General features: G+C 47.7%; 1 protein-coding gene across 1 annotated transcript in view; it reads right to left on the minus strand.

Annotated features, from left to right (window-relative positions):
- Positions 1–3798: 3798 nt before the first annotated feature.
- Positions 3799–26669, minus strand: part of LOC109886807 (unconventional myosin-XV-like) — a 202711-nt gene continuing 179840 nt past the window's right edge. The window contains exons 49-63 of the mRNA XM_031813775.1: positions 19939–20141; positions 19608–19796; positions 18488–18560; positions 15537–15610; positions 14690–14772; positions 13303–13433; positions 12793–12887; positions 12591–12668; positions 12283–12379; positions 12029–12189; positions 10087–10220; positions 6773–6906; positions 6380–6513; positions 5761–5907; positions 3799–4302 (exon numbers count right to left, since the gene is read on the minus strand). Coding sequence (XP_031669635.1) covers positions 4201–4302; positions 5761–5907; positions 6380–6513; positions 6773–6906; positions 10087–10220; positions 12029–12189; positions 12283–12379; positions 12591–12668; positions 12793–12887; positions 13303–13433; positions 14690–14772; positions 15537–15610; positions 18488–18560; positions 19608–19796; positions 19939–20141 — 1835 coding nt within the window. The 3' untranslated portion in view covers positions 3799–4200. The remainder of the gene's footprint in view (positions 4303–5760; positions 5908–6379; positions 6514–6772; positions 6907–10086; positions 10221–12028; positions 12190–12282; positions 12380–12590; positions 12669–12792; positions 12888–13302; positions 13434–14689; positions 14773–15536; positions 15611–18487; positions 18561–19607; positions 19797–19938; positions 20142–26669) is intronic.

The raw sequence follows: 26669 nt of genomic DNA on the forward strand, positions 1-26669 counted from the left end.
AACTCAAATAAATAAAATATTTTGCCTCCTTGTTGTGGTAATATTAACAATATATTCCATATGTATTGTAATATATTACCATTAATCCACGTCTATAAGCTAAATAGCATAATCATAGAATACCTTTTATTCACTATAATTGTGCAGAAAATACAAAGACATTCAGATCAACAGAAACACTCAATCACAAAGTGGATCAAAGGAAATATATACTGCCGACCATTATATTGTGTTATTTATTGGTCTCCATTCAACTGATTTAAGTTATGAATAGGATTTAGTTAGATGGATTTAGTTTACATTCTTCATTGTAACCACAGTGTCACAGATAATAGGATTTAATTAGAGGGATTTAGTTTACATTCTTCATTGTAACCACAGTGTCACAGATAATAGGATTTAATTAGATGGATTTAGTTTACATTCTTCATTGTAACCACAGTGTCACAGATAATAGGATTTAATTAGAGGGATTTAGTTTACATTCTTCATTGTAACCACAGTGTCACAGATAATAGGATTTAGTTAGATGGATTTAGTTTACATTCTTCATTGTAACCACAGTGTCACAGATAATAGGATTTAATTAGAGGGATTTAGTTTACATTCTTCATTGTAACCACAGTGTCACAGATAATAGGATTTAATTAGAGGGATTTAGTTTACATTCTTCATTGTAACCACAGTGTCACAGATAATAGGATTTAATTAGATGGATTTAGTTTACATTCTTCATTGTAACCACAGTGTCACAGATAATAGGATTTAATTAGATGGATTTAGTTTACATTCTTCATTGTAACCACAGTGTCACAGATAATAGGATTTAATTAGATGGATTTAGTTTACATTCTTCATTGTAACCACAGTGTCACAGATAATAGGATTTAATTAGAGGGATTTAGTTTACATTCTTCATTGTAACCACAGTGTCACAGATAATAGGATTTAATTAGAGGGATTTAGTTTACATTCTTCATTGTAACCACAGTGTCACAGATAATAGGATTTAATTAGATGGATTTAGTTTACATTCTTCATTGTAACCACAGTGTCACAGATAATAGGATTTAATTAGAGGGATTTAGTTTACATTCTTCATTGTAACCACAGTGTCACAGATAATAGGATTTAATTAGAGGGATTTAGTTTACATTCTTCATTGTAACCACAGTGTCACAGATAATAGGATTTAATTAGAGGGATTTAGTTTACATTCTTCATTGTAACCACAGTGTCACAGATAATAGGATTTAATTAGATGGATTTAGTTTACATTCTTCATTGTAACCACAGTGTCACAGATAATAGGATTTAATTAGAGGGATTTAGTTTACATTCTTCATTGTAACCACAGTGTCACAGATAATAGGATTTAATTAGATGGATTTAGTTTACATTCTTCATTGTAACCACAGTGTCACAGATAATAGGATTTAATTAGAGGGATTTAGTTTACATTCTTCATTGTAACCACAGTGTCACAGATAATAGAACACAACATGAGAAGATTAATTTGGACAAAACAGTTCTTTATTAAAGACAAATCCTCATCGGACTCTCTTTCATCCCGTCTCTTTCATCCCGTCTCTTCTCATTCCCGTCTCTTTCATCCCGTCTCTTCTCATTCCCGTCTCTTTCATCCCGTCTCTTCTCATTCCCGTCTCTTTCATCCCGTCTCTTCTCATCACGTCTCCTTCATCCCGTCTCTTTCATCCCGTCAGTAAAGGAGGACTCCGTGTGTCAGAAACTCCCTTCATACAGAGGGTCTGTCACTCTTCCACAATGTGGTAAATAAAGACAGTCAGACTCTCTTTCATCCCGTCAGTAAAGGAGGACTCCGTGTGTCAGAAACTCCCTTCATACAGAGGGTCTGTCACTCTTCCACACTGTGGTAAATAAAGACAGTCAGACTCTTTTTCATCTCGTCAGTAAAGGAGGACTCCGTGTGTCAGAAACTCCCTTCATACAGAGGGTCTGTCACTCTTCCACACTGTGGTAAATAAAGACAGTCGGACTCTCTTTCATCCCGTCAGTAAAGGAGGACTCCGTGTGTCAGAAACTCCCTTCATACAGAGGGTCTGTCACTCTTCCACACTGTGGTAAATAAAGACAGTTAGTTATTTAGAATGATTTACTTCTGGTTTTCAGAGGGACAGAAACCAACAGCCCACCGTGCTTCTTTTGGGAAACCGTCAGTCCGCATGTCAAGGAACCTCCGCCAGCTAATGTTGTGTTGTCGCCTGATGCAGGACTTTATTGCCAGAGAAGAGAGACTATCAGACTGAAAACACCTCCATTGAATTAGGAAAAGATGGTCAATCTGTGCCACAGTTTAGACTACCGATAGATCAGAGTTATTCCTCCCCCTTGTGACAGTGTGGTGTAGAGACAGAACGATCAATCTACCACCTTCTACCACCAACTACCACCATATCACCATCTACCACCAACTACCACTATCTACCACTATCTATCACATCTACCACCAACTACCACCATCTACCAGCATCTACCAGCATCTACCAGCATCTACCACTAACTACCACCATCTACCAGCACCTACCACTATCTATCACCAACTACCACCATCTACCACTATCTATCACCATCTACCACCTTCAACCACCATCTACCACTAACTACCACCATCTACCACCTTCTACCACCATCTACCACTAACTACTACCATCTATCACCATCTACCACCATATAACACCATCTACCACTAACTACCACCATCTACCACCTTCTACCACCATCTACCACTAACTACTACCATCTATCACCATCTACCACCATATAACACCATCTACCACCATATACCACTAACTACCACAATCTACCACGATATAACACCATCTACCACCATCTACCACAATCTACCACCATATAACACCATCTACCATCATCTACCACTAACTACCACCATATAACACCATCTACCACCATATAACACCATCTACCACCATCTACCACCTTCTACCACCATCTACCACTAACTACCACAATCTACCACTATATAACACCATCTACCACCATCTACCACAATCTACCACCATATAACACCATCTACCATCATCTACCACTAACTACCACCATATAACACCATCTACCACCATATAACACCATCTACCACCATCTACCACCTTCTACCATCATCTACCACTAACCACCACCATCTACCACTAACCACCACCATCTACCACCAACTACCACTAACTACCACTATCTATCACCATATAACACCATCTGCCACCAACTACCAATATCTACCACCAAGTACCACATCTACCACCATCTACCACTATCTACCACCAAGTACCACTATCTACCACCATCTACTACTAACTAGCACCATCTACCACTAACTAACACCATCTACCACTATCTACCACCATCTACCACTAACTAACACCATCTACCACTAACTAACACCATCTACCACTAACTAACACCATCTACCACTAACTAACACCATCTACCACTATCTACCACCATCTACTACTATCTACCACCATCTACCACTAACTAACACCATCTACCACTAGCTAACACCATCTACCACTAACTAACACCATCTACCACTAACTAACACCATCTACCACTAACTAACACCATCTACCACTAACTAACACCATCTACCACTAACTAACACCATCTACCACTAACTAACACCATCTACTACTAACTAACACCATCTACCACTATCTAACACCATCTACCACTAACTAACACCATCTACCACTAACTAACACCATCTACCACTAACTAACACCATCTACCACTAACTAACACCATCTACTACTAACTAACACCATCTACTACTAACTAACACCATCTACTACAGACAGACAGACAGACAGACAGACAGACAGACAGACAGACAGACAGACAGACAGACAGACAGACAGACAGACAGACAGACAGACAGACAGACAGACAGACAGACAGACAGACAGACAGACAGACAGACAGACAGTGTGTTATAACAGAGTGATCTCACTCGGTGGCAGTGTGAGTCTCTTCTCCCGGACTGACAGACTGACTGACTGACTGAGTAGCTGGTTGACTGACTGACTGACTGACTGACTGACTGACAGACAGACAGTGTGTTATAACAGAGTGATCTCACTCGGTGGCAGGGTGAGTCTCTTCTCCCGGACTGACAGACTGACTGACAGACAGACAGACAGTGTGTTATAACAGAGTGATCTCACTCGGTGGCAGGGTGAGTCTCTTCTCCCGGACTGACAGCATGTTCTCCATGTGCATGGCAATGACCCGACACAGCTCCAGACCCTAGACACAGACACAACGTTGTTACAACACAGACACAACGTTGTTCCAACACAGATACAACATTGTTACAACACAGACACAACATTGTTTCAACACAGACACAACATTGTTTCAACACAGACACAACATTGTTACAACACAGACACAACACAGACCCAACATTGTTTCAACACAGACACAACGTTGTTTCAACACAGACACAACGTTGTTTCAACACAGACACAACATTGTTTCAACACAGACACAACATTGTTACAACACAGACACAACACAGACACAACATTGTTTCAACACAGACACACCGTTGTTACAACACAGACACAACGTTGTTACAACACAGACACAACACAGACACAACATTGTTACAACACAGACACAACATTGTTACAACACAGACACAACGTTGTTACAACACAGACACAACATTGTTTCAACACAGACACAACACAGACAAAACATTGTTTCAACACAGACACAACATTGTTTCAACACAGACACAACATTGTTTCAACACAGACAACACATTGTTTCAACACAGACACAACATTGTTACAACACAGACACAACGTTGTTTCAACACAGACACAACATTGTTTCAACACAGACACAACACAGACAACACATTGTTTCAACACAGACACAACGTTGTTTCAACACAGACAACACATTGTTACAACACAGACACAACATTGTTTCAACACAGACACAACACAGACACATCATTGTTTCAACACAGACACAACGTTGTTTCAACACAGACACAACATTGTTACAACACAGACACAACATTGTTACAACACAGACAACATTGTTTCAACACAGACACAACATTGTTTCAACACAGACACAACGTTGTTTCAACACAGACACAACGTTGTTACAACACAGACACAACATTGTTTCAACACAGACACAACGTTGTTACAACACAGGCAAAACATTGTTTCAACACAGACACAACATTGTTTCAACACAGACACAACATTGTTTCCACACAGACACAACATTGTTTCAACACAGACACAACATTGTTACAACACAGACAACACATTGTTACAACACAGACACAACATTGTTTCAACACAGAGACAACACAGACAAAACATTGTTTCAACACAGAGACAACATTGTTTCAACACAGACACAACGTTGTTTCAACACAGACACAACATTGTTACAACACAGACACAACATTGTTTCAACACAGACACAACATTGTTTCAACACAGACACAACATTGTTTCAACACAGACACAACACAGACAAAACATTGTTTCAACACAGACAACACATTGTTTCAACACAGACACAATGTTGTTTCAACACAGACACAACGTTGTTTCAACACAGACACAACACAGACACAACGTTGTTTCAACACAGACACAACACAGACACAACGTTGTTTCAACACAGACAAAACATTGTTTCGACACAGAGACAACATTGTTTCAACACCTGTTCCAGCTGCAGCTGTGTGATTCGCTGTGTCAGCAGGTCTCCCAGCAGAATGTCTACGTAGGGATAGGAGGAGCTGGAGCCTCCTGTTGGTCTCTGGGTTCTGGTGGACTGGATCTCATTCAGAGGGTAACGCGCCGTGGCCTCCTAAACACACACACACACTGTTAGTGTATGGCTGGGTGGTAAGCTGGGAGACAGAGTCCTGAGAGAGAAACACACACACACTGTTAGTTTATGGCTGGGTGGTAAGCTGGGAGACAGCATTTTATATCATACCTCCAAGACATGCTAACCTCTCACCATTACAATAACAGGGGAGGTTAGCATTTTATATCATACCTCCAAGACATGCTAACCTCTCACCATTACAATAACAGGGGAGGTTAGCATTTTATATCATACCTCCAAGACATGCTAACCTCTCACCATTACAATAACAGGGGAGGTTAGCATTTTATATCATACCTCCAAGACATGCTAACCTCTCACCATTACAATAACAGGGGAGGTTAGCATTTTGAGGGGGTATGATATTTATGCCTCTGTAGTCATGGTAGCATACAGGTGAACGTAGAAGTGTTTAAAAACAGAGACAGAAGCAGGGCTCTAGTCGTACATGTGAGTCCTTGTGTAGGAAGTGCAGTCCGTTCTGGTTGACAGCCAACACACAGGGAGCCAGGATGGAGATGTTGCTGCTGGACTGGATGTAGAAGAAGGAGGAACCAAACATGGGGAACGCACTGACCAGACCTGCACACACAGAGACACACACACATAGAGAGACACACACACAAAGACACACACACAGAGAGACACACACACAAAGACACACACACAGAGACACACACACAGTGAGACACACACACACAGTGAGACACACACACACAGAAACATATACACAGAGAAACACACACACACACAGAGAGAAACACACACACATTATGTGAAGTTCGACAGGGGTTCATAGTGGGCACTATATATATTGTCAATGAATGAATCCATCCCGTACCGAGGAACTGAGCCCTGGCCTGGTGAGGACTCAGAGGAGAGACCTGCTGCATATGCTGAGTGACCATGTTGAGCCAGGGCTGAGGAGGCTGTCTGATGTAGAGCTGGGAGGGGACATACTCCTGGACCTCACCACTACAGAGAGGAGAGGAGAGGAGAGGAGAGGAGAGGAGAGGAGAGGAGAGGAGAGGAGAGGAGAGGAGAGGAGAGGAGAGGAGAGGAGAGGAGAGGAGAGGAGAGGAGAGGAGAGGAGAGGAGAGGAGAGGAGAGGAGAGGAGAGGAGAGGAGAGGAGAGGAGAGGAGAGGAGAGGAGAGGGAGAGGGAGAGGGAGAGGAGAGGGAGGGGAGGGGGAGGGGAGGGGAGGGGAGGGGAGGGGAGGGGAGGGGAGGGGAGGGGAGGGGAGGGGAGAGGAGAGGAGAGGAGGGGAGAGGAGAGGAGAGGGAGAGGAGAGGAGAGGGAGAGGGAGAGGGAGAGGAGAGGAGAGGAGAGGAGAGGAGAGGAGAGGAGAGGAGAGGAGAGGAGAGGGAGAGGAGAGGAGAGGGAGAGGGAGAGGGAGAGGAGAGGAGAGGAGAGGAGAGGAGAGGAGAGGAGAGGAGAGGAGAGGAGAGGAGAGGAGAGGAGAGGAGAGGAGAGGAGAGGAGAGGAGAGGAGAGGAGAGGAGAGGAGAGGAGAGGAGAGGAGAGGAGGAGAGATGAGGAGAGGAGAGGAGAGGAGAGGAGGAAATCTGTATTATCTAGTTATATTTACATGTTAGTTATCTGTATTATCTAGTTATATTTACATGTGCAAAAATGTCACCATCTACCACCATATAACACCATCTACCACCATCTACCACTAACTACCACAATCTACCACGATATAACACCATCTACCACCATCTACCACAATCTACCACCATATAACACCATCTACCACCATATAACACCATCTACCACCATATAACACCATCTACCATAATCTACCACTAACTACCACCATATAACACCATCTACCACCATATAACACCATCTACCACCATCTACCACCTTCTACCACCATCTACCACTAACTACCACAATCTACCACGATATAACACCATCTACCACTAACTACCACAATCTACCACGATATAACACCATCTACCACCATCTACCACCATCTACCACCTTCTACCACCATCTACCACTAACTACCACAATCTACCACGATATAACACCATCTACCACTAACTACCACAATCTACCACGATATAACACCATCTACCACCATCTACCACAATCTACCACCATATAACACCCTCTACCATAATCTACCACTAACTACCACCATATAACACCATCTACCACCATATAACACCATCTACCACCATCTACCACCTTCTACCACCATCTACCACTAACTACCACGATATAACACCATCTACCACCATCTACCACAATCTACCACCATATAACACCATCTACCATAATCTACCACTAACTACCACCATCTACCACCATATAACACCATCTACCACCATCTACCACCTTCTACCACCATCTACCACTAACTACCACAATCTACCACGATATAACACCATCTACCACCATCTACCACAATCTACCACCATCTACCATAATCTACCACTAACTACCACCATATAACACCATCTACCACCATATAACACCATCTACCAGACTATCTGGGTGTGTGTGCGTGTGTGTGTGTATGTGTGTATGTGTGTGCGTGTGTCTATGTGTGTATGTGTGTATGTGTGTATGTGTTCTTACATGGTGGGCAGGAAGACGGTATCTTTAGCACGGTGTTGTATGTGTGTGTGTGTGTGTGTGTTCTTACATGGTGGGCAGGAAGACGGTATCTTTAGCACGGTGTTGTGTATGTGTGTGTGTGTGTGTGTGTGTGTTCTTACATGGTGGGCAGGAAGACGGTATCTTTAGCACGGTGTTGTGTATGTATGTATGTGTGTATGTGTGTGTGTGTGTTCTTACATGGTGGGCAGGAAGACGGTATCTTTAGCACGGTGTTGTGTGTGTGTGTGTGTGTTCTTACATGGTGGGCAGGAAGACGGTATCTTTAGCACGGTGTTGTGTGTGTGTGTGTGTGTTCTTACATGGTGGGCAGGAAGACGGTATCTTTAGCACGGTGTTGTATGTGTGTGTGTGTGTGTGTGTGTTCTTACATGGTGGGCAGGAAGACGGTATCTTTAGCACGGTGTTGTGTGTGTTCTTACATGGTGGGCAGGAAGACGGTATCTTTAGCACGGTGTTGTGTGTGTGTGTGTGTTCTTACATGGTGGGCAGGAAGACGGTATCTTTAGCACGGTGTTGTGTGTGTGTGTGTGTGTGTGTGTGTGTTCTTACATTGTGGGCAGGAAGACGGTATCTTTAGCACGGTGTTGTGTGTGTGTGTGTGTGTGTGTTCTTACATGGTGGGCAGGAAGACGGTATCTTTAGCACGGTGTTGTGTGTGTGTGTGTGTTCTTACATGGTGGGCAGGAAGACGGTATCTTTAGCACGGTGTTGTATGTGTGTGTGTGTGTGTGTTCTTACATGGTGGGCAGGAAGACGGTATCTTTAGCACGGTGTTGTGTATGTATGTATGTGTGTATGTGTGTGTGTGTGTTCTTACATGGTGGGCAGGAAGACGGTATCTTTAGCACGATGTTGTGTATGTATGTATGTGTGTATGTGTGTGTGTGTGTGTTCTTACATGGTGGGCAGGAAGACGGTATCTTTAGCACGGTGTTGTGTGTGTGTGTGTGTGTTCTTACATGGTGGGCAGGAAGACGGTATCTTTAGCACGGTGTTGTGTGTGTGTGTTCTTACATGGTGGGCAGGAAGACGGTATCTTTAGCACGGTGTTGTGTGTGTGTGTGTGTGTTCTTACATGGTGGGCAGGAAGACGGTATCTTTAGCACGGTGTTGTGTGTGTGTGTGTGTGTGTGTTCTTACATGGTGGGCAGGAAGACGGTATCTTTAGCACGGTGTTGTGTGTGTTCTTACATGGTGGGCAGGAAGACGGTATCTTTAGCACGGTGTTGTATGTGTGTGTGTGTGTGTGTGTGTGTGTTCTTACATGGTGGGCAGGAAGACGGTATCTTTGGCACGGTGTTGTGTGTGTGTGTGTGTGTGTGTGTTCTTACATGGTGGGCAGGAAGACGGTATCTTTAGCACGGTGTTGTGTGTGTGTGTGTTCTTACATGGTGGGCAGGAAGACGGTATCTTTAGCACGGTGTTGTGTGTGTGTGTGTGTGTTCTTACATGGTGGGCAGGAAGACGGTATCTTTAGCACGGTGTTGTATGTGTTTGTGTGTGTGTGTGTGTGTGTTCTTACATGGTGGGCAGGAAGACGGTATCTTTAGCACGGTGTTGTAATGCTGCCAGCTTGGCCAACTGCTGCAGCTGCTGCTCACTGGCTTTACTCTGAGGAACCACACTCAGCAAGGCCTTCAGATAGTCTGGTAACACCTAGAACATAGAACACAGGCCTTTAGATAGTCTGGTAACACCTAGAACACAGGCCTTCAGAGAGTCTGGTAACACTTAGAACATAGAACACAGGCCTTTAGATAGTCTGGTAACACCTAGAACACAGGCCTTCAGAGAGTCTGGTAACACCTAGAACATAGAACACAGGCCTTCAGAGAGTCTGGTAACACCTAGAACGTAGAACACAGGCCTTCAGATAGTCTGGTAGTCTGGTAACACCTAGAACATAGAACACAGGCCTTCAGATAGTCTGGTAGTCTGGTAACACCTAGAACATAGAACACAGGCCTTCAGATAGTCTGGTAACACCTAGAACACAGGCCTTTAGATAGTCTGGTAACACCTAGAACACAGGCCTTCAGAGAGTCTGGTAACACTTAGAACATAGAACACAGGCCTTCAGAGAGTCTGGTAACACCTAGAACACAGGCCTTCAGAGAGTCTGGTAACACTTAGAACATAGAACACAGGCCTTTAGATAGTCTGGTAACACCTAGAACACAGGCCTTCAGAGAGTCTGGTAACACCTAGAACACAGGCCTTCAGATAGTCTGGTAACACCTAGAACACAGGCCTTCAGAGAGTCTGGTAACACCTAGAACATAGAACACAGGCCTTCAGAGAGTCTGGTAACACCTAGAACACAGGCCTTCAGAGAGTCTGGTAACACTTAGAACATAGAACACAGGCCTTTAGATAGTCTGGTAGTCTGGTAACACCTAGAACATAGAACACAGGCCTTCAGATAGTCTGGTAGTCTGGTAACACCTAGAACATCCTGGACTTCCTGTAGTGTTGTTATACCTGGTTATAATGCATCATAGTGCTGTGATAGCTGGTTATAATGCATCATAGTGTTATATCTGGTTATAATGCATCATAGTGTTGTTAAACCTGGTTATAATGCATCATAGTGCTGTGATACCTGGTTATCATGCATCGTAGTGTTTCTATACCTGGTTATAATGCATCATAGTGCTGTGATACCTGGTTATCATGCATCATAGTGTTGTTATACCTGGTTATAATGCATCATAGTGCTGTTATACCTGGTTATAATGCATCATAGTGCTGTGATACCTGGTTATCATGCATCGTAGTGTTGCTATACCTGGTTATAATGCATCATAGTGCTGTGATACCTGGTTATCATGCATCATAGTGTTGTTATACCTGGTTATAATGCACCATAGTGTTGTTATACCTGGTTATAATGCATCGTAGTGTTGCTATACCTGGTTATAATGCATCGTAGTGTTGTTATACCTGGTTATAATGCATCATAGTGTTGTTATACCTGCCTGTAATACATCATAGTGTGATACCTGGTTATAATGCATCGTAGTGTTGCTATACCTGGTTATAATGCATTGTAGTGTTGTTATACCTGGTTATAATGCATCATAGTGTTGTTATAGCTGGTTGTAACGCATCATAGTGTTATACCTGGTTATAATGCATCATAGTGTCGTTATACCTGCCTGTAATACATCATAGTGTGATACCTGGTTATAATGCATCATAGTGCTGTTATACCTGGTTATAATGCATCCTAGTGTTGTTATACCTGGTTGTAATGCATCATAGTGTTGTTATACCTGGTTGTAACGCATCATAGTGTTATACCTGGTTATAATGCATCATAGTGTCGTTATACCTGCCTGTAATACATCATAGTGTGATACCTGGTTATAATGCATCATAGTGCTGTTATACTTGGTTATAATGCATCGTAGTGTTGTTATACCTGGTTGTAATGCATCATAAGGCAGAGCTGGTTATTATACCTGGTTATAATGCATGGTGACACAGAGCTCGTTGTCAAATTTAAGCGGCTGTGTCCAGATGACCCTCCTGAACCACAGGCTGTAGTTACTGTCCACTGTCTCCGCCTCTGTAGTAATGTCCAGGATGTACTCCCTCTTATTGAGGGGACGGACATTCTGACCTGCAGGCAGAAAGACACATTACTCGACCCGCTTTCAGCTTTGTGTGTGTGTGTGTGTGTGTGTGTGTTTGCTTGTGTGTGTGCGAGGCTCACCTCGGTGTGTGACCACAAATACAGCGTACTCATCCATGGCCTCCAGTCTGTGCAGTCCCATGTCATTACATAGCTCCTCTATAGCATCCAGAGACACCTACACACACACACACACACACACACACACACACACACACACACACACACACACACACACACACACACACACACACACACACACACACACACACACACACACAAACAATTTGAAAATAGGCCTATCCTACGACACTGATGTTGGTGTGTGTGTGTGTGTGTGTGTGTGTGTGTGTGTGTGTGTGTGTGTGTGTGTGTGTGTGTGTACTCACTGAGCAGGTCTTGATTTTGAGGTGTCTCTCGATGCCGCCTGGTAGGAGGAACAACTGTCTCTTGGAGCTCCGCCCAGCCTGCACAACCAATCACAGGGCACAGACAGATAGCCAATCAGAGAGCAAGGCAATCAGAGAGGAGCCCTGTGTGTGTGTGTGTGTGTGTGTGTGTGTGTGTGTGTGTGTGTGTGTGTGTGTGTACCAGCATGGCCTTCAGCTCCATGCTGTTGGGGTGTTCGATTCTTCCTCCGTACTGGAAGGTCCTCCTCAGGTTCTGCTCACACGCCTTGGCTATACCTGTCAATCAACAACCACAGCCAATCACACGCCGTGGCTATACCTGTCAATTAACAACCACAGCCAATCACACGCCTTGGCTATACATGTCAATCAACAACCACAGCCAATCACACGCCTTGGCTATACCTGTCAATCAACAACCACAGCCAATCACACGCCTTGGCTATACCTGAGCAGACAGACAGACATCCTGACTGGTAGGGAGGGTTATAGATATAGTTAGGGTACCTTGGTAGTGGACTCCAGGACCAGAGCAGACAGACAGACAGACAGACAGACAGACAGACATCCTGACTGGTAGGGAGGGTTATAGATATAGTTAGGGTACCTTGGTAGTGGACTCCAGGACCAGAGCAGACAGACAGACAGACATCCTGACTGGTAGGGAGGGTTATAGATATAGTTAGGGTACCTTGGTAGTGGACTCCAGGACCAGAGCAGGCGTCCAGCAGGAACGTTAAAAGGAAGGGCTTCAGGACCTCAGAACAGCGATGGAACGCAGTCAGGATGTAGAGTAGCCTCCAGCCTCTCTGACAACTGTCCCTAGAGGTTAGAGGTCAGAGGTCAGATATACACTAACCCTATAACAGTCAGGATGTAGAGTAGCCTCCAGCCTCTCTGACAACTGTCCCTAGAGGTTAGAGGTCAGAGGTCAGATATACACTAACCCTATAACAGTCAGGATGTAGAGTAGCCTCCAGCCTCTCTGACAACTGTCCCTAGAGGTTAGAGGTCAGAGGTCAGATATACACTAACCCTATAACAGTCAGGATGTAGAGTAGCCTCCAGCCTCTCTGACAACTGTCCCTAGAGGTTAGAGGTCAGAGGTCAGATATACACTAACCCTATAACAGTCAGGATGTAGAGTAGCCTCCAGCCTCTCTGACAACTGTCCCTAGAGGTTAGAGGTCAGAGGTCAGATATACACTAACCCTATAACAGTCAGGATGTAGAGTAGCCTCCAGCCTCTCTGACAACTGTCCCTAGAGGTTAGAGGTCAATGTTAGGGTTCTTACGTTTTGGAGCTGGTGTTTCCTGTGACCTGTTTCATCACCTGGCAGTAGGCTTCATCTTTCATCAGAACATACTCCCCACTGAGCTGGACACACACACACACACACACACACACACATACACAAACACATTTTTCAGAAGTAGAAGATATATGTTGGAGTGAGTGAGTGAGCGTGCGTGTGTGCGTGCGTGAGTGTGAGTGAGTGAGTGAGTGAGTGTATGAGTGTGTGAGTGAGTGAGTGTGTGTGTAAGTGTGTGAGTGAGTGAGTGAGTGTGTAAGTGTGTGAGTGAGTGAGTGTGTGAGTGTATGAGTCTATGAGTGTGTGAGTGAGTGAGTGTGTGTGTAAGTGTGTGAGTGAGTGAGTGAGTGTGTGTGTGTAAGTGTGTGAGTGAGTGAGTGAGTGACTGAGTGCGAGTGAGCGAGTGAGCGAGCGTGCGTGAGTGAGTGTGTGTGTAAGTGTGTGAGTGAGTGAGTGAGTGAGTGCGAGTGAGCGAGCGTGCGTGCGTGAGTGAGTGAGTGTGTGTAAGTGTGTGAGTGAGTGAGTGAGCGTGCGTGAGTGAGTGTGTGTGTAAATGTATGAGGTTAGAGGTCAGAGGTCAGATATACACTAACCCTATAACAGTCAGGATGTAGAGTAGCCTCCAGCCTCTCTGACAACTGTCCCTAGAGGTTAGAGGTCAGAGGTCAGATATACACTAACCCTATAACAGTCAGGATGTAGAGTAGCCTCCAGCCTCTCTGACAACTGTCCCTAGAGGTTAGAGGTCAATGTTAGGGTTCTTACGTTTTGGAGCTGGTGTTTCCTGTGACCTGTTTCATCACCTGGCAGTAGGCTTCATCTTTCATCAGAACATACTCCCCACTGAGCTGGACACACACACACACACACACACACACACATACACAAACACATTTTTCAGAAGTAGAAGATATATGTTGGAGTGAGTGAGTGAGCGTGCGTGTGTGCGTGCGTGAGTGTGAGTGAGTGAGTGAGTGAGTGTATGAGTGTGTGAGTGAGTGAGTGTGTGTGTAAGTGTGTGAGTGAGTGAGTGAGTGTGTAAGTGTGTGAGTGAGTGAGTGTGTGAGTGTATGAGTCTATGAGTGTGTGAGTGAGTGAGTGTGTGTGTAAGTGTGTGAGTGAGTGAGTGAGTGTGTGTGTGTAAGTGTGTGAGTGAGTGAGTGAGTGACTGAGTGCGAGTGAGCGAGTGAGCGAGCGTGCGTGAGTGAGTGTGTGTGTAAGTGTGTGAGTGAGTGAGTGAGTGAGTGCGAGTGAGCGAGCGTGCGTGCGTGAGTGAGTGAGTGTGTGTAAGTGTGTGAGTGAGTGAGTGAGCGTGCGTGAGTGAGTGTGTGTGTAAATGTATGAGTGTGTGAGTGAGTGAGTGAGTGAGTGAGTGAGTGAGTGTGTGTGTAAGTGTGTGAGTGAGTGAGTGTGTGTGTGTGTAAGTGTGTGAGTGAGTGAGTGAGTGAGTGAGTGAGTGAGTGAGTGACTGAGTGAGCGAGTGAGCGAGTGACTGAGAATGTGAGTGAGTGAGTGAGTGAGTGAGTGAGTGAATGAGTGAGTGAGTGAGTGTGTGAGTGTGTGAGTGTGTGAGTGTGTATGTGAGTGTGTGTGTGAGTGAGTGAGTGTGTACCTTTAGGATCGTTGAGACCAGGTCCTGTTCTGTCTGTCCCTTCAGAGGGTAGTCTCCCATGAACTTCATCACAGCTGCAGAGTGAAGAAGGTGAGAGGTTACAGGTTAAAGAGCAGAAACAAGCAGACAGAAACACATGACATGTTTCAGGAGAAATAAAATAACTACACTGAACAACAATATAAACAACATGTAAAGTGTTGGTCCCATGTTTCAGGAGAAATACAATAACTACACTGAACAACAATATAAACAACATGTAAAGTGTTGGTCCCATGTTTCAGGAGAAATACAATAACTACACTGAACAACAATATAAACAACATGTAAAGTGTTGGTCCCATGTTCCAGGAGAAATAAAATAACTACACTGAACAACAATATAAACAACATGTAAAGTGTTGGTCCCATGTTCCAGAAGCACAAAAAGCTTCTTTCTCCCAAATGTTTTGCACCAATGTGTTGACATCCCTGTTAGTGAGCATTTCTCCTTTACCAAGATAATCCATCCACCTGACAGGTATGTCATATCAAGAAGCTGATTAAACAACACGATCATTACACAGGTGCACCTTGTGCTGGGCACAATAAAAGGCCACTCTAAAATGTGCAGTTTTGCCACAGATGTCTCAAATTTTGAGGGAACGTGCAATTGGCATGCTGACTGCAGGAATGTCCACCAGGGCTGTTGTCAGAGAAATTTCTCTACCGTAAGCGGCCTGCAACGTCATTTTAAAACATTTGGCAGTACGTCCAACCAGCCTCACAACCACGCCAGACCTCCACATCCGGCTTCTTCACCTGTGGGATCGTCTGATACCGGCCACCCGGACAGCTGATGAAACTGTAGGTTTGCACAACCCAAGAATTTCTGCACAAACGTCTAGAAATCATCTCAGGGAAGGTCATCTGTGTGCTCGTTACCCTCACCAGGGTCTCCACCAGACTGCAGTTCGACCCTCACCAGGGTCTCCACCAGACTGCAGTTCGACCCTCACCAGGGTCTCCACCAGACTGCAGTTCGACCCTCACCAGGGTCTGGACCTGACTGCAGTTCGACCCTCACCAGGGTCTGGACCTGACTGCAGCTCATTACCCTCACCAGGGTCTCCACCTGACTGCAGATCGACCCTCACCAGGGTCTGGACCTGACTGCAGCTCATTACCCTCACCAGGGTCTCCACCTGACTGCAGATCGACCCTCACCAGGGTCTGGACCTGACTGCAGTTCGACCCTCACCAGGGTCTGGACCTGACTGCAGCTCATTACCCTCACCAGGGTCTCCACCTGACTGCAGATCGACCCTCACCAGGGTCTCCACCTGACTGCAGTTCGACCCTCACCAGGGTCTGGACCTGACTGCAGTTTGACCCTCACCAGGGTCTCCACCTGACTGCAGTTCGACCCTCACCAGGGTCTCCACCTGACTGCAGTTCGACCCTCACCAGGGTCTCCACCTGACTGCAGTTCGACCCTCACCAGGGTCTCCACCTGACTGCAGTTCGACCCTCACCAGGGTCTCCACCTGACTGCAGTTCGACCCTCACCAGGGTCTCCACCTGACGACTGCAGTTCGACGTTGGAGCCGACTTCAGTGGGTAAATGTTCACTTTCGATGGCCACTGGTACGCTGGAGAAGTGTGCTCTTCACAGATGAATCCCGGTTTCAACTGTACCGGGCATTGTGTGGGCGAGCGGTTTGCTGATGTCAACGTTGTGAACAGAGTGCCCCATGGTGGAGGTGTGGTTATGGTATGGGCAGGCATAAGCTATGGACAACGAATTCAATTGCATTTTTTCAATGGCAATTTAAATGCACAGATATATCGTGACGAGATCCTGAGGTCCATTGTCGTTCCATTCATCCGCCGCCATCACCTCATGTTTCAGACATGTCACCCATTGAGCATGTTTGGGATTGAAGAGGAGCAGCACAACATTCCACAGGCCACAATCAACAGCCTGATCAACTCTATGTGAAGGAGATGTGTCGCGCTGCATGAGACAAACGGTGGCCACACCAGATACTGACTGGTTCCGATCCACACCAGATACTGACTGGTTCCGATCCACACCAGATACTGACTGGTTCTGATCCACACCAGATACTGACTGGTTCCGATCCACCCCAGATACTGACTGGTTCCTGAACCACACCAGATACTGACTGGTTCTGATCCACACCAGATACTGACTGGTTCCGATCCACCCCAGATACTGACTGGTTCTGATCCACACCAGATACTGACTGGTTCTGATCCACCCCAGATACTGACTGGTTCTGATCCACACCAGATACTGACTGGTTCTGATCCACCCCAGATACTGACTGGTTCCGATCCACACCAGATACTGACTGGTTCTGATCCACACCAGATACTGACTGGTTCCGATCCACCCCAGATACTGACTGGTTCTGATCCACACCAGATACTGACTGGTTCTGATCCACCCCAGATACTGACTGGTTCCGATCCACCCCAGATACTGACTGGTTCCGATCCACCCCAGATACTGACTGGTTCCGATCCACACCAGATACTGACTGGTTCTGATCCACCCCAGATACTGACTGGTTCTGATCCACCCCAGATACTGACTGGTTCTGATCCACACCAGATACTGACTGGTTCTGATCCACACCCCCCTACCTTTTTATTAAAGGTGTCTGTGACCAACAGATGCATATCTGTATTCCCAGTCATGTCAAATCCATTGATTAGGGCCTAATTAATTAATTTAAATTGACTGATTTCCACATATGAACTGTAACTCAATAAAATCATTGAAATGGTTTCATGTTGCGTTTGATATTTTAGTTCTGTATATTTGATTAGAAGCCATTGGTTAAGTCCCAAATGGTACCTACATAGTCCACTTCTGGAGCGCTGGTCAAAAGTAGTGTACTGTGTAGGGAATAGGGTTCCATTTGGGAACAGTGTTGTCTTACCCAGGGAGATGTCAGCTGCCACCTTGTTCATGTTGCTGTCTGTGAAGTCTATCAGAGACTCCTGGAGAGGGGACTGGGGAAACAAACACACAGCATACACACCCAGGCTGAATACTCAGGATACATACTCAGAATACACACCCAGGCTGAATACTCAGGATACACACCCAGGCTGAATACTCAGGATACACACCCAGACTGAATACTCAGAATACACACCCAGGCTGAATACTCAGGATACATACTCAGCATACACACCCAGGCTGAATACTCAGAATACAAAACCCAGTCTGAATACTCAGAATACACACCCAGTCTGAATACATACTCAGAATACACACTCAGGCTGAATAATCAGAATACATACTCAGAATACACACCCAGTCTGAATACCCAGTTATGAATACTCAGGATACACACTCTGAATACACAGATGTGTATCTGTTGTCTGTAGTATAGTACAGGGGATGTGTATATGTTGTCTGTTGTACAGTACAGGGGATGTGTATCTGTTGTCTGTAGTACAATACAGGGGATGTGTATCTGTTGTCTGTAGTATAGTACAGGGGATGTGTAACTGTTGTCTGTAGTACAGTACAGGGGATGTGTATCTGTTGTCTGTAGTACAGTACAGGGGATGTGTATCTGTTGTCTGTAGTATAGTACAGGGGATGTGTATCTGTTGTCTGTAGTACAGTACAGGGGATGTGTATCTGTTGTCTGTAGTATAGTACAGGGGATGTGTATCTGTTGTCTGTAGTACAGTACAGGGGATGTGTATCTGTGTCTGTTGTCTGTAGTATAGTACAGGGGATGTGTATCTGTTGTCTGTAGTACAGTACAGGGGATGTGTATCTGTTGTCTGTAGTACAGTACAGGGGATGTGTATCTGTTGTCTGTAGTACAGTACAGGGGATGTGTATCTGTTGTCTGTAGTATAGTACAGGGGATGTGTATCTGTTGTCTGTAGTATAGTACAGGGGATGTGTATCTGTTGTCTGTAGTACAGTACAGGGGATGTGTATCTGTTGTCTGTAGTACAGTACAGGGGATGTGTATCTGTTGTCTGTAGTACAGTACAGGGGATGTGTAACTCAACAGGTTGCTGTGCGTTTCTCACCTTAGAGTATGTAACCATGTCAGCTGGTTCTCTGCTCTCCTTCCCCTTCCTGGTCTTCAGCTGGTCCCTGTGTCTCTGAGCCCGTCTGTAGTACTTCCTGGAGAACTCCTCCATGGTGTACTGACTGGCCTGTAGAGGAAGTCCCTCTAGATGGAGACTGCTGCTGTCCTCACCATACCCTACCACAGCCTGACACACACACACACACACACACACACACACACACACACACACACACAGAGAGAATATTAGAGAGTAATTGTACGCATGTCTGCATGTAGCATGTACTGTGTGTGTGTGTGTCTGTGTCTGTCTCTGTGTGTATGTGTACCTCTGTGTTGAGGTCCAGTTCATGGGCGGCGACAGTAGAGCCCATCGCCACGGCGATTGCAGCGGAGGCGGCAACACGGCCGTGTCTGTCACGAGGCTCCGCCCTCTCAGCAGGGAGAATCAGGAAGTCTGGAGCGGCCACCGGCTGAACACACTCACCTGGAAACACACCCCACCGTCCGTACACCGCCCCGTACCGCCAGCCTACACACACACACACACACACACACACACACACACACACACACACACAGAGTTATAACATACCGTGCAAATTCACCAGCATCACTGCCCCGTACACCACCAGCCTACAAACACACGCAAGCACATGCACATGCGTGCGCATGCACACACACACACACAGACACACACGCACACGCACACACACACACACACACACACACACACACACACACACACACACACACACACACAGTGTTTTCCATTTTCAGCCAGGCTACTCTTTAACTTAAAATTCACTAGTCTGTCGATTCCTCTCCCGCTTGAATGAACGATATGCATCTTCTCTGCGCCTGTCAGTCACAAAGCGAGCGATGACAGGAAAAGCAGTCTGCTGTCTGTCTCCCGGGAACCATTTGAGTACGCTGTAGTTGGTTATAGTTAGATTTCTTTACACAGAGGAGGGAGAGAGCATGATGCTGCTGAATTTGCACGTCCCATGTAATGTAATGCTGCGTTCAAGACAACTGGGAACTCGAAATCTCTGACTTCAGTGAGTTCAAGGCAACTGGGAACTCGAAATCTCTGACTTCAGCGAGTTCAAGGCAACTGGGAACTCGGGAATCTCTGACTTCAGTGAGTTCAAGGAAACTGGGAACTCGGGAATCTCTGACTTCAGTGAGTTCAAGACAACAGGGAACTCTGGGAAGAAAAACTAGCTCCGACTGTGAAAAATAGTTTTGAACTGTCATCCAACTCTGAATTCTAAGTCAGAAACTCATCTTTCTAGAGCTGTGACTTTCTGACCTGAAGATCACTGACGTCATGATTGGACCTCGTTTCCCCCCCAGAGTTCCCGGTTGTATTGAAAGCACCATTAGTGGTAACGATGAGTGGAAATCCATGACTTAGTTCATTGTTTTCTAGCACATTCATTTAATTTTTTGCGTTTCACACAGCCAGCCAGCGCAGCCGCAGAGTCGAGGCGGAAGAAGGCGACTTACGGTGCACTGATTGACAACTGAACAGCAAGTGTTGACTAGGTTTATAAAAGGTGTCGAACTGACTGAATAAATGATCCTATATCGCTTTGCCATTCATAAATCATGAAAACATCGTTTTTTATTTATTTAACAAGGCTAGTAAATTAAAAACAAATTCTTATTTACAATGACAGCTTACATGCAACGTGGTTATACAGTGGTTCCTCCTTTAAAAGTTGTGAGTTTACACCGCAGGACTTAGAGGTACCCAGCATCATGGCTCCAGACCACCACCAGGAGGAGTTAGAGGTACCCAGCATCACGGCTCCAGACCACCACCAGGGGGAGTTAGAGGTACCCAGCATCACGGCTCCAGACCACCACCAGGGGGAGTTATAGGTACCCAGCATCATGGCTCCAGACCACCACCAGGGGGAGTTAGAGGGTACCCAGCATCACGGCTCCAGACCACCACCAGGGGGAGTTAGAGGTACCCAGCATCACGGCTCCAGACCACCACCAGGGGGAGTTAGAGGTACCCAGTGTCACGGCTCCAGACCACCACCAGGGGGAGTTAGAGGTACCCAGCATCACGGTTCCAGACCACCACCAGGGGGAGTTAGAGGTACCCAGCATCACGGCTCCAGACCACCACCAGGGGGAGTTAGAGGTACCCAGTGTCACGGCTCCAGACTACCACCAGGGGGAGTTAGAGGTACCCAGTGTCACGGCTTCATTGCTCCAGACCACCACCAGGGGGAGTTAGAGGTACCCAGTGTCACGGCTCCAGACCACCACCAGAGGGAGTTAGAGGTACCCAGTTTCACAGCTCCAGACCACCACCAGGGGGAGTTAGAGGCACCCAGCGTCACGGTTTCATTGCTCCAGACCACCACCAGGGGGAGTTAGAGGTACCCAGTGTCACGGCTCCAGACCACCACAAGGGGGAGTTAGTGGTACCCAGTGTCACGGCTCCAGACCACCACCAGGGGGAGGTAGAGGTACCCAGTGTCACGGCTTCATTGCTCCAGACCACCACCAGGGGGGGTTAGAGGTACCCAGTGTCACGGCTTCATTGCTCCAGACCACCACCAGGGGGAGTTACAGGTACCCAGTGTCACGGCTCCAGACCACCACCAGGGGGAGTTAGAGGTACCCAGTGTCACGGCTCCAGACCACCACAAGGGGGAGTTAGTGGTACCCAGTGTCACGGCTCCAGACCACCACCAGGGGGAGGTAACTGGGATTCTCTGCCTCTAACCCTATTACAGGGGCTGAGTCACTGGCTTGCTGGGGCTCTCTCATGCCGTCCCTGGAGGGGGTGCGTCACCTGAGTGGGTTGATTCACTGTTGTGGTCATCCTGTCTGGGTTGGCGCCCCCCCCCTTGGGTTGTGCCGTGGCGGAGATCTTTGTGGGCTATACTCAGCCTTGTCTCAGGATGGTAAGTTGGTGGTTGAAGATATCCCTCTAGTGGTGTGGGGGCTGTGCTTTGGCAAAGTGGGTGGGGTTATATCCTTCCTGTTTGGCCCTGTCCGGGGGTGTCCTCGGATGGGGCCACAGTGTCTCCTGACCCCTCCTGTCTCAGCCTCCAGTATTTATGCTGCAGTAGTTTATGTGTCGGGGGGCTGGGGTCAGTTTGTTATATCTGGAGTACTTCTCCTGTCCTATTCGGTGTCCTGTGTGAATCTAAGTGTGCGTTCTCTAATTCTCTCCTTCTCTCTTTCTTTCTCTCTCTCGGAGGACCTGAGCCCTAGGACCATGCCCCAGGACTACCTGACATGATGACTCCTTGCTGTCCCCAGTCCACCTGGCCATGCTGCTGCTCCAGTTTCAACTTCCACCTGACTGTGCTGCTGCTCTAGTTTCAACTGTTCTGCCTTATTATTATTCGACCATGCTGGTCATTTATGAACATTTGAACATCTTGGCCATGTTCTGTTATAATCTCCACCCGGCACAGCCAGAAGAGGACTGGCCACCCCACATAGCCTGGTTCCTCTCTAGGTTTCTTCCTAGGTATTGGCCTTTCTAGGGAGTTTTTCCTAGCCACCGTGCTTCTACACCTGCATTGCTTGCTGTTTGGGGTTTTAGGCTGGGTTTCTGTACAGCACTTTGAGATATCAGCTGATGTACGAAGGGCTATATAAATAAATTTGATTTGATTTGATTTGATTTGAGGTAGAGGTACCCAGTGTCACGGCTTCATTGCTCCAGACCACCACCAGGGGGAGTTAGAGGTACCCAGTGTCACGGCTCCAGACCACCACCAGGGGGAGTTAGTGGTACCCAGTGTCACGGCTTCATTGTTCCAGACCACCACCAGGGGGAGTTAGAGGTACCCAGTGTCACGGCTCCAGACCACCACCAGGGGGAGTTAGTGGTACCCAGTGTCACGGCTTCATTGTTCCAGACCACCACCAGGGGGAGTTAGAGGTACCCAGTGTCACGGCTCCAGACCACCACCAGGGGGGGTTAGAGGTACCCAGTGTCACGGCTCCAGACCACCACCAGGGGGAGGTAGAGGTACCCAGTGTCACGGCTTCATTGCTCCAGACCACCACCAGGGGGAGTTAGAGGTACCCAGTGTCACGGCTCCAGACCACCACCAGGGGGAGTTAGAGGTACCCAGCATCACGGCTCCAGACCACCACCAGGGGGAGTTAGAGGTACCCAGTGTCACGGCTCCAGACCACCACCAGGGGGAGTTAGAGGTACCCAGCTTCATTGCTCCAGACCACCACCAGGGGGAGTTAGAGGTACCCAGCATCACGGTTCCAGACCACCACCAGGGGGAGTTAGAGGTACCCAGCATCACGGCTCCAGACCACCACCAGGGGGAGTTAGAGGTACCCAGTGTCACGGCTCCAGACTACCACCAGGGGGAGTTAGAGGTACCCAGTGTCACGGCTTCATTGCTCCAGACCACCACCAGGGGGAGTTAGAGGTACCCAGTGTCACGGCTCCAGACCACCACCAGAGGGAGTTAGAGGTACCCAGTTTCACAGCTCCAGACCACCACCAGGGGGAGTTAGAGGTACCCAGCGTCACGGTTTCATTGCTCCAGACCACCACCAGGGGGAGTTAGAGGTACCCAGTGTCACGGCTCCAGACCACCACAAGGGGGAGTTAGTGGTACCCAGTGTCACGGCTCCAGACCACCACCAGGGGGAGGTAGAGGTACCCAGTGTCACGGCTTCATTGCTCCAGACCACCACCAGGGGGAGTTAGAGGTACCCAGTGTCACGGCTCCAGACCACCACCAGGGGGAGTTAGTGGTACCCAGTGTCACGGCTTCATTGTTCCAGACCACCACCAGGGGGAGTTAGAGGTACCCAGTGTCACGGCTCCAGACCACCACCAGGGGGGGTTAGAGGTACCCAGTGTCACGGCTCCAGACCACCACCAGGGGGAGGTAGAGGTACCCAGTGTCACGGCTCCAAACCACCACCAGGGGGAGTTAGTGGTACCCAGTGTCACGGCTCCAGACCACCACCAGGGGGAGTTAGTGGTACCCAGTGTCACGGCTCCAGACCACCACCAGGGGGAGGTAGAGGTACCCAGTGTCACGGCTTCATTGTTCCAGACCACCACCAGGGGGAGGTAGAGGTAACCAGTGTCACGGCTCCAGACCACCACCAGGGGGAGGTAGAGGTACCCAGTGTCACGGCTCCAGACCACCACCAGGGGGAGTTAGAGGTACCCAGTGTCACGGCTTCATTGCTCCAGACCACCACCAGGGGGAGTTAGAGGTACCCAGTGTCACGGCTCCAGACCACCACCAGGGGGAGTTAGTGGTACCCAGTGTCACGGCTTCATTGCTCCAGACCACCACCAGGGGGAGTTAGAGGTACCCAGTGTCACGGCTCCAGACCACCACCAGGGGGAGTTAGAGGTACCCAGCATCACGGCTCCAGACCACCACCAGGGGGAGTTAGAGGTACCCAGTGTCACGGCTCCAGACCACCACCAGGGGGAGTTAGAGGTACCCAGTGTCACGGCTCCAGACCACCACCAGGGGGAGGTAGAGGTACCCAGTGTCACGGCTTCATTGCTCCAGACCACCACCAGGGGGAGTTAGAGGTACCCAGTGTCACGGATCCAGACCACCACCAGGGGGAGTTAGTGGTACCCAGTGTCACGGCTTCATTGTTCCAGACCACCACCAGGGGGAGTTAGAGGTACCCAGTGTCACGGCTCCAGACCATCACCAGGGGGGGTTAGAGGTACCCAGTGTCACGGCTCCAGACCACCACCAGGGGGAGGTAGAGGTACCCAGTGTCACGGCTTCATTGCTCCAGACCACCACCAGGGGGAGTTAGAGGTACCCAGTGTCACGGCTCCAGACCACCACCAGGGGGAGTTAGTGGTACCCAGTGTCACGGCTCCAGACCACCACCAGGGGGAGGTAGAGGTACCCAGTGTCACGGCTTCATTGTTCCAGACCACCACCAGGGGGAGGTAGAGGTACCCAGTGTCACGGCTCCAGACCATCACCAGGGGGAGGTAGAGGTACCCAGTGTCACGGCTCCAGACCACCACCAGGGGGAGTTAGAGGTACCCAGTGTCACGGCTTCATTGCTCCAGACCACCACCAGGGGGAGTTAGAGGTACCCAGTGTCACGGCTCCAGACCACCACCAGGGGGAGTTAGAGGTACCCAGTGTCACGGCTCCAGACCACCACCAGGGGGAGTTAGAGGTACCCAGTGTCACGGCTTCATTGCTCCAGACCACCACCAGGGGGAGTTAGAGGTACCCAGTGTCACGGCTCCAGACCACCACCAGGGGGAGGTAGAGGTACCCAGTGTCACTGCTCCAGACCACCACCAGGGGGAGTTAGAGGTACCCAGTGTCACGGCTCCAGACCACCACCAGGGGGAGTTAGAGGTACCCAGTGTCACGGCTTCATTGCTTCAGACCACCACAAGGGGGAGATAGAGCACTGTGTGTCCATGGTATCACATCGGGACAAGTAAACCAAATTATTTCCAAGGTTTCCTTTCCTAGGATGTCGGGGCTTGGCCAGACAGTAGCAATGTTTCCATGAACTTGTCCAGCATTTAGAAAGATCGCATAGAAAATATACTGAATAAAAATATGAAACACAACATGCAAAGTGTTGGTCCTATGTGTTTCATCAGCTGAAATAAAAGATCCCAGAAATTTTCCATACTCACAGAAAGTGTATTTCTCTCAAATTTTGCCACAGATGTCTCAAGTTTTGAGGGAGCGTGCAATTGGCATGCTGACTGCAGGAATGTCCACAAGATCTGTTGCCAGAAACGTGAATGTTCATTTCTCTACCATAAGCCGCGTCCAATGTCATTTTTGAGAATTTGGCAGTACGTCCAGCCGCCCTCACAACCATAGACAACGCGTAGCCACGCCAACCCAGGACCTCCACATCCAGCTTCTTCACCTGCGGGATCATGAGACCAGCCACGCCGACAGCTGATCAAACTGAGGACTATTTCTGTCTGAAATTAAGCCCCTTTGTTTGGAAAAACCCATTCTGATTGGCTGTGCCTGGCACCCCAAGTGGGTGGGGGCCCTCCCAGGCTGCGCCCCTG

This window comes from Oncorhynchus kisutch, unplaced genomic scaffold (genome assembly GCF_002021735.2).
Source record: "Oncorhynchus kisutch isolate 150728-3 unplaced genomic scaffold, Okis_V2 Okis06b-Okis10b_hom, whole genome shotgun sequence".
NCBI lineage: Eukaryota > Metazoa > Chordata > Actinopteri > Salmoniformes > Salmonidae > Oncorhynchus > Oncorhynchus kisutch.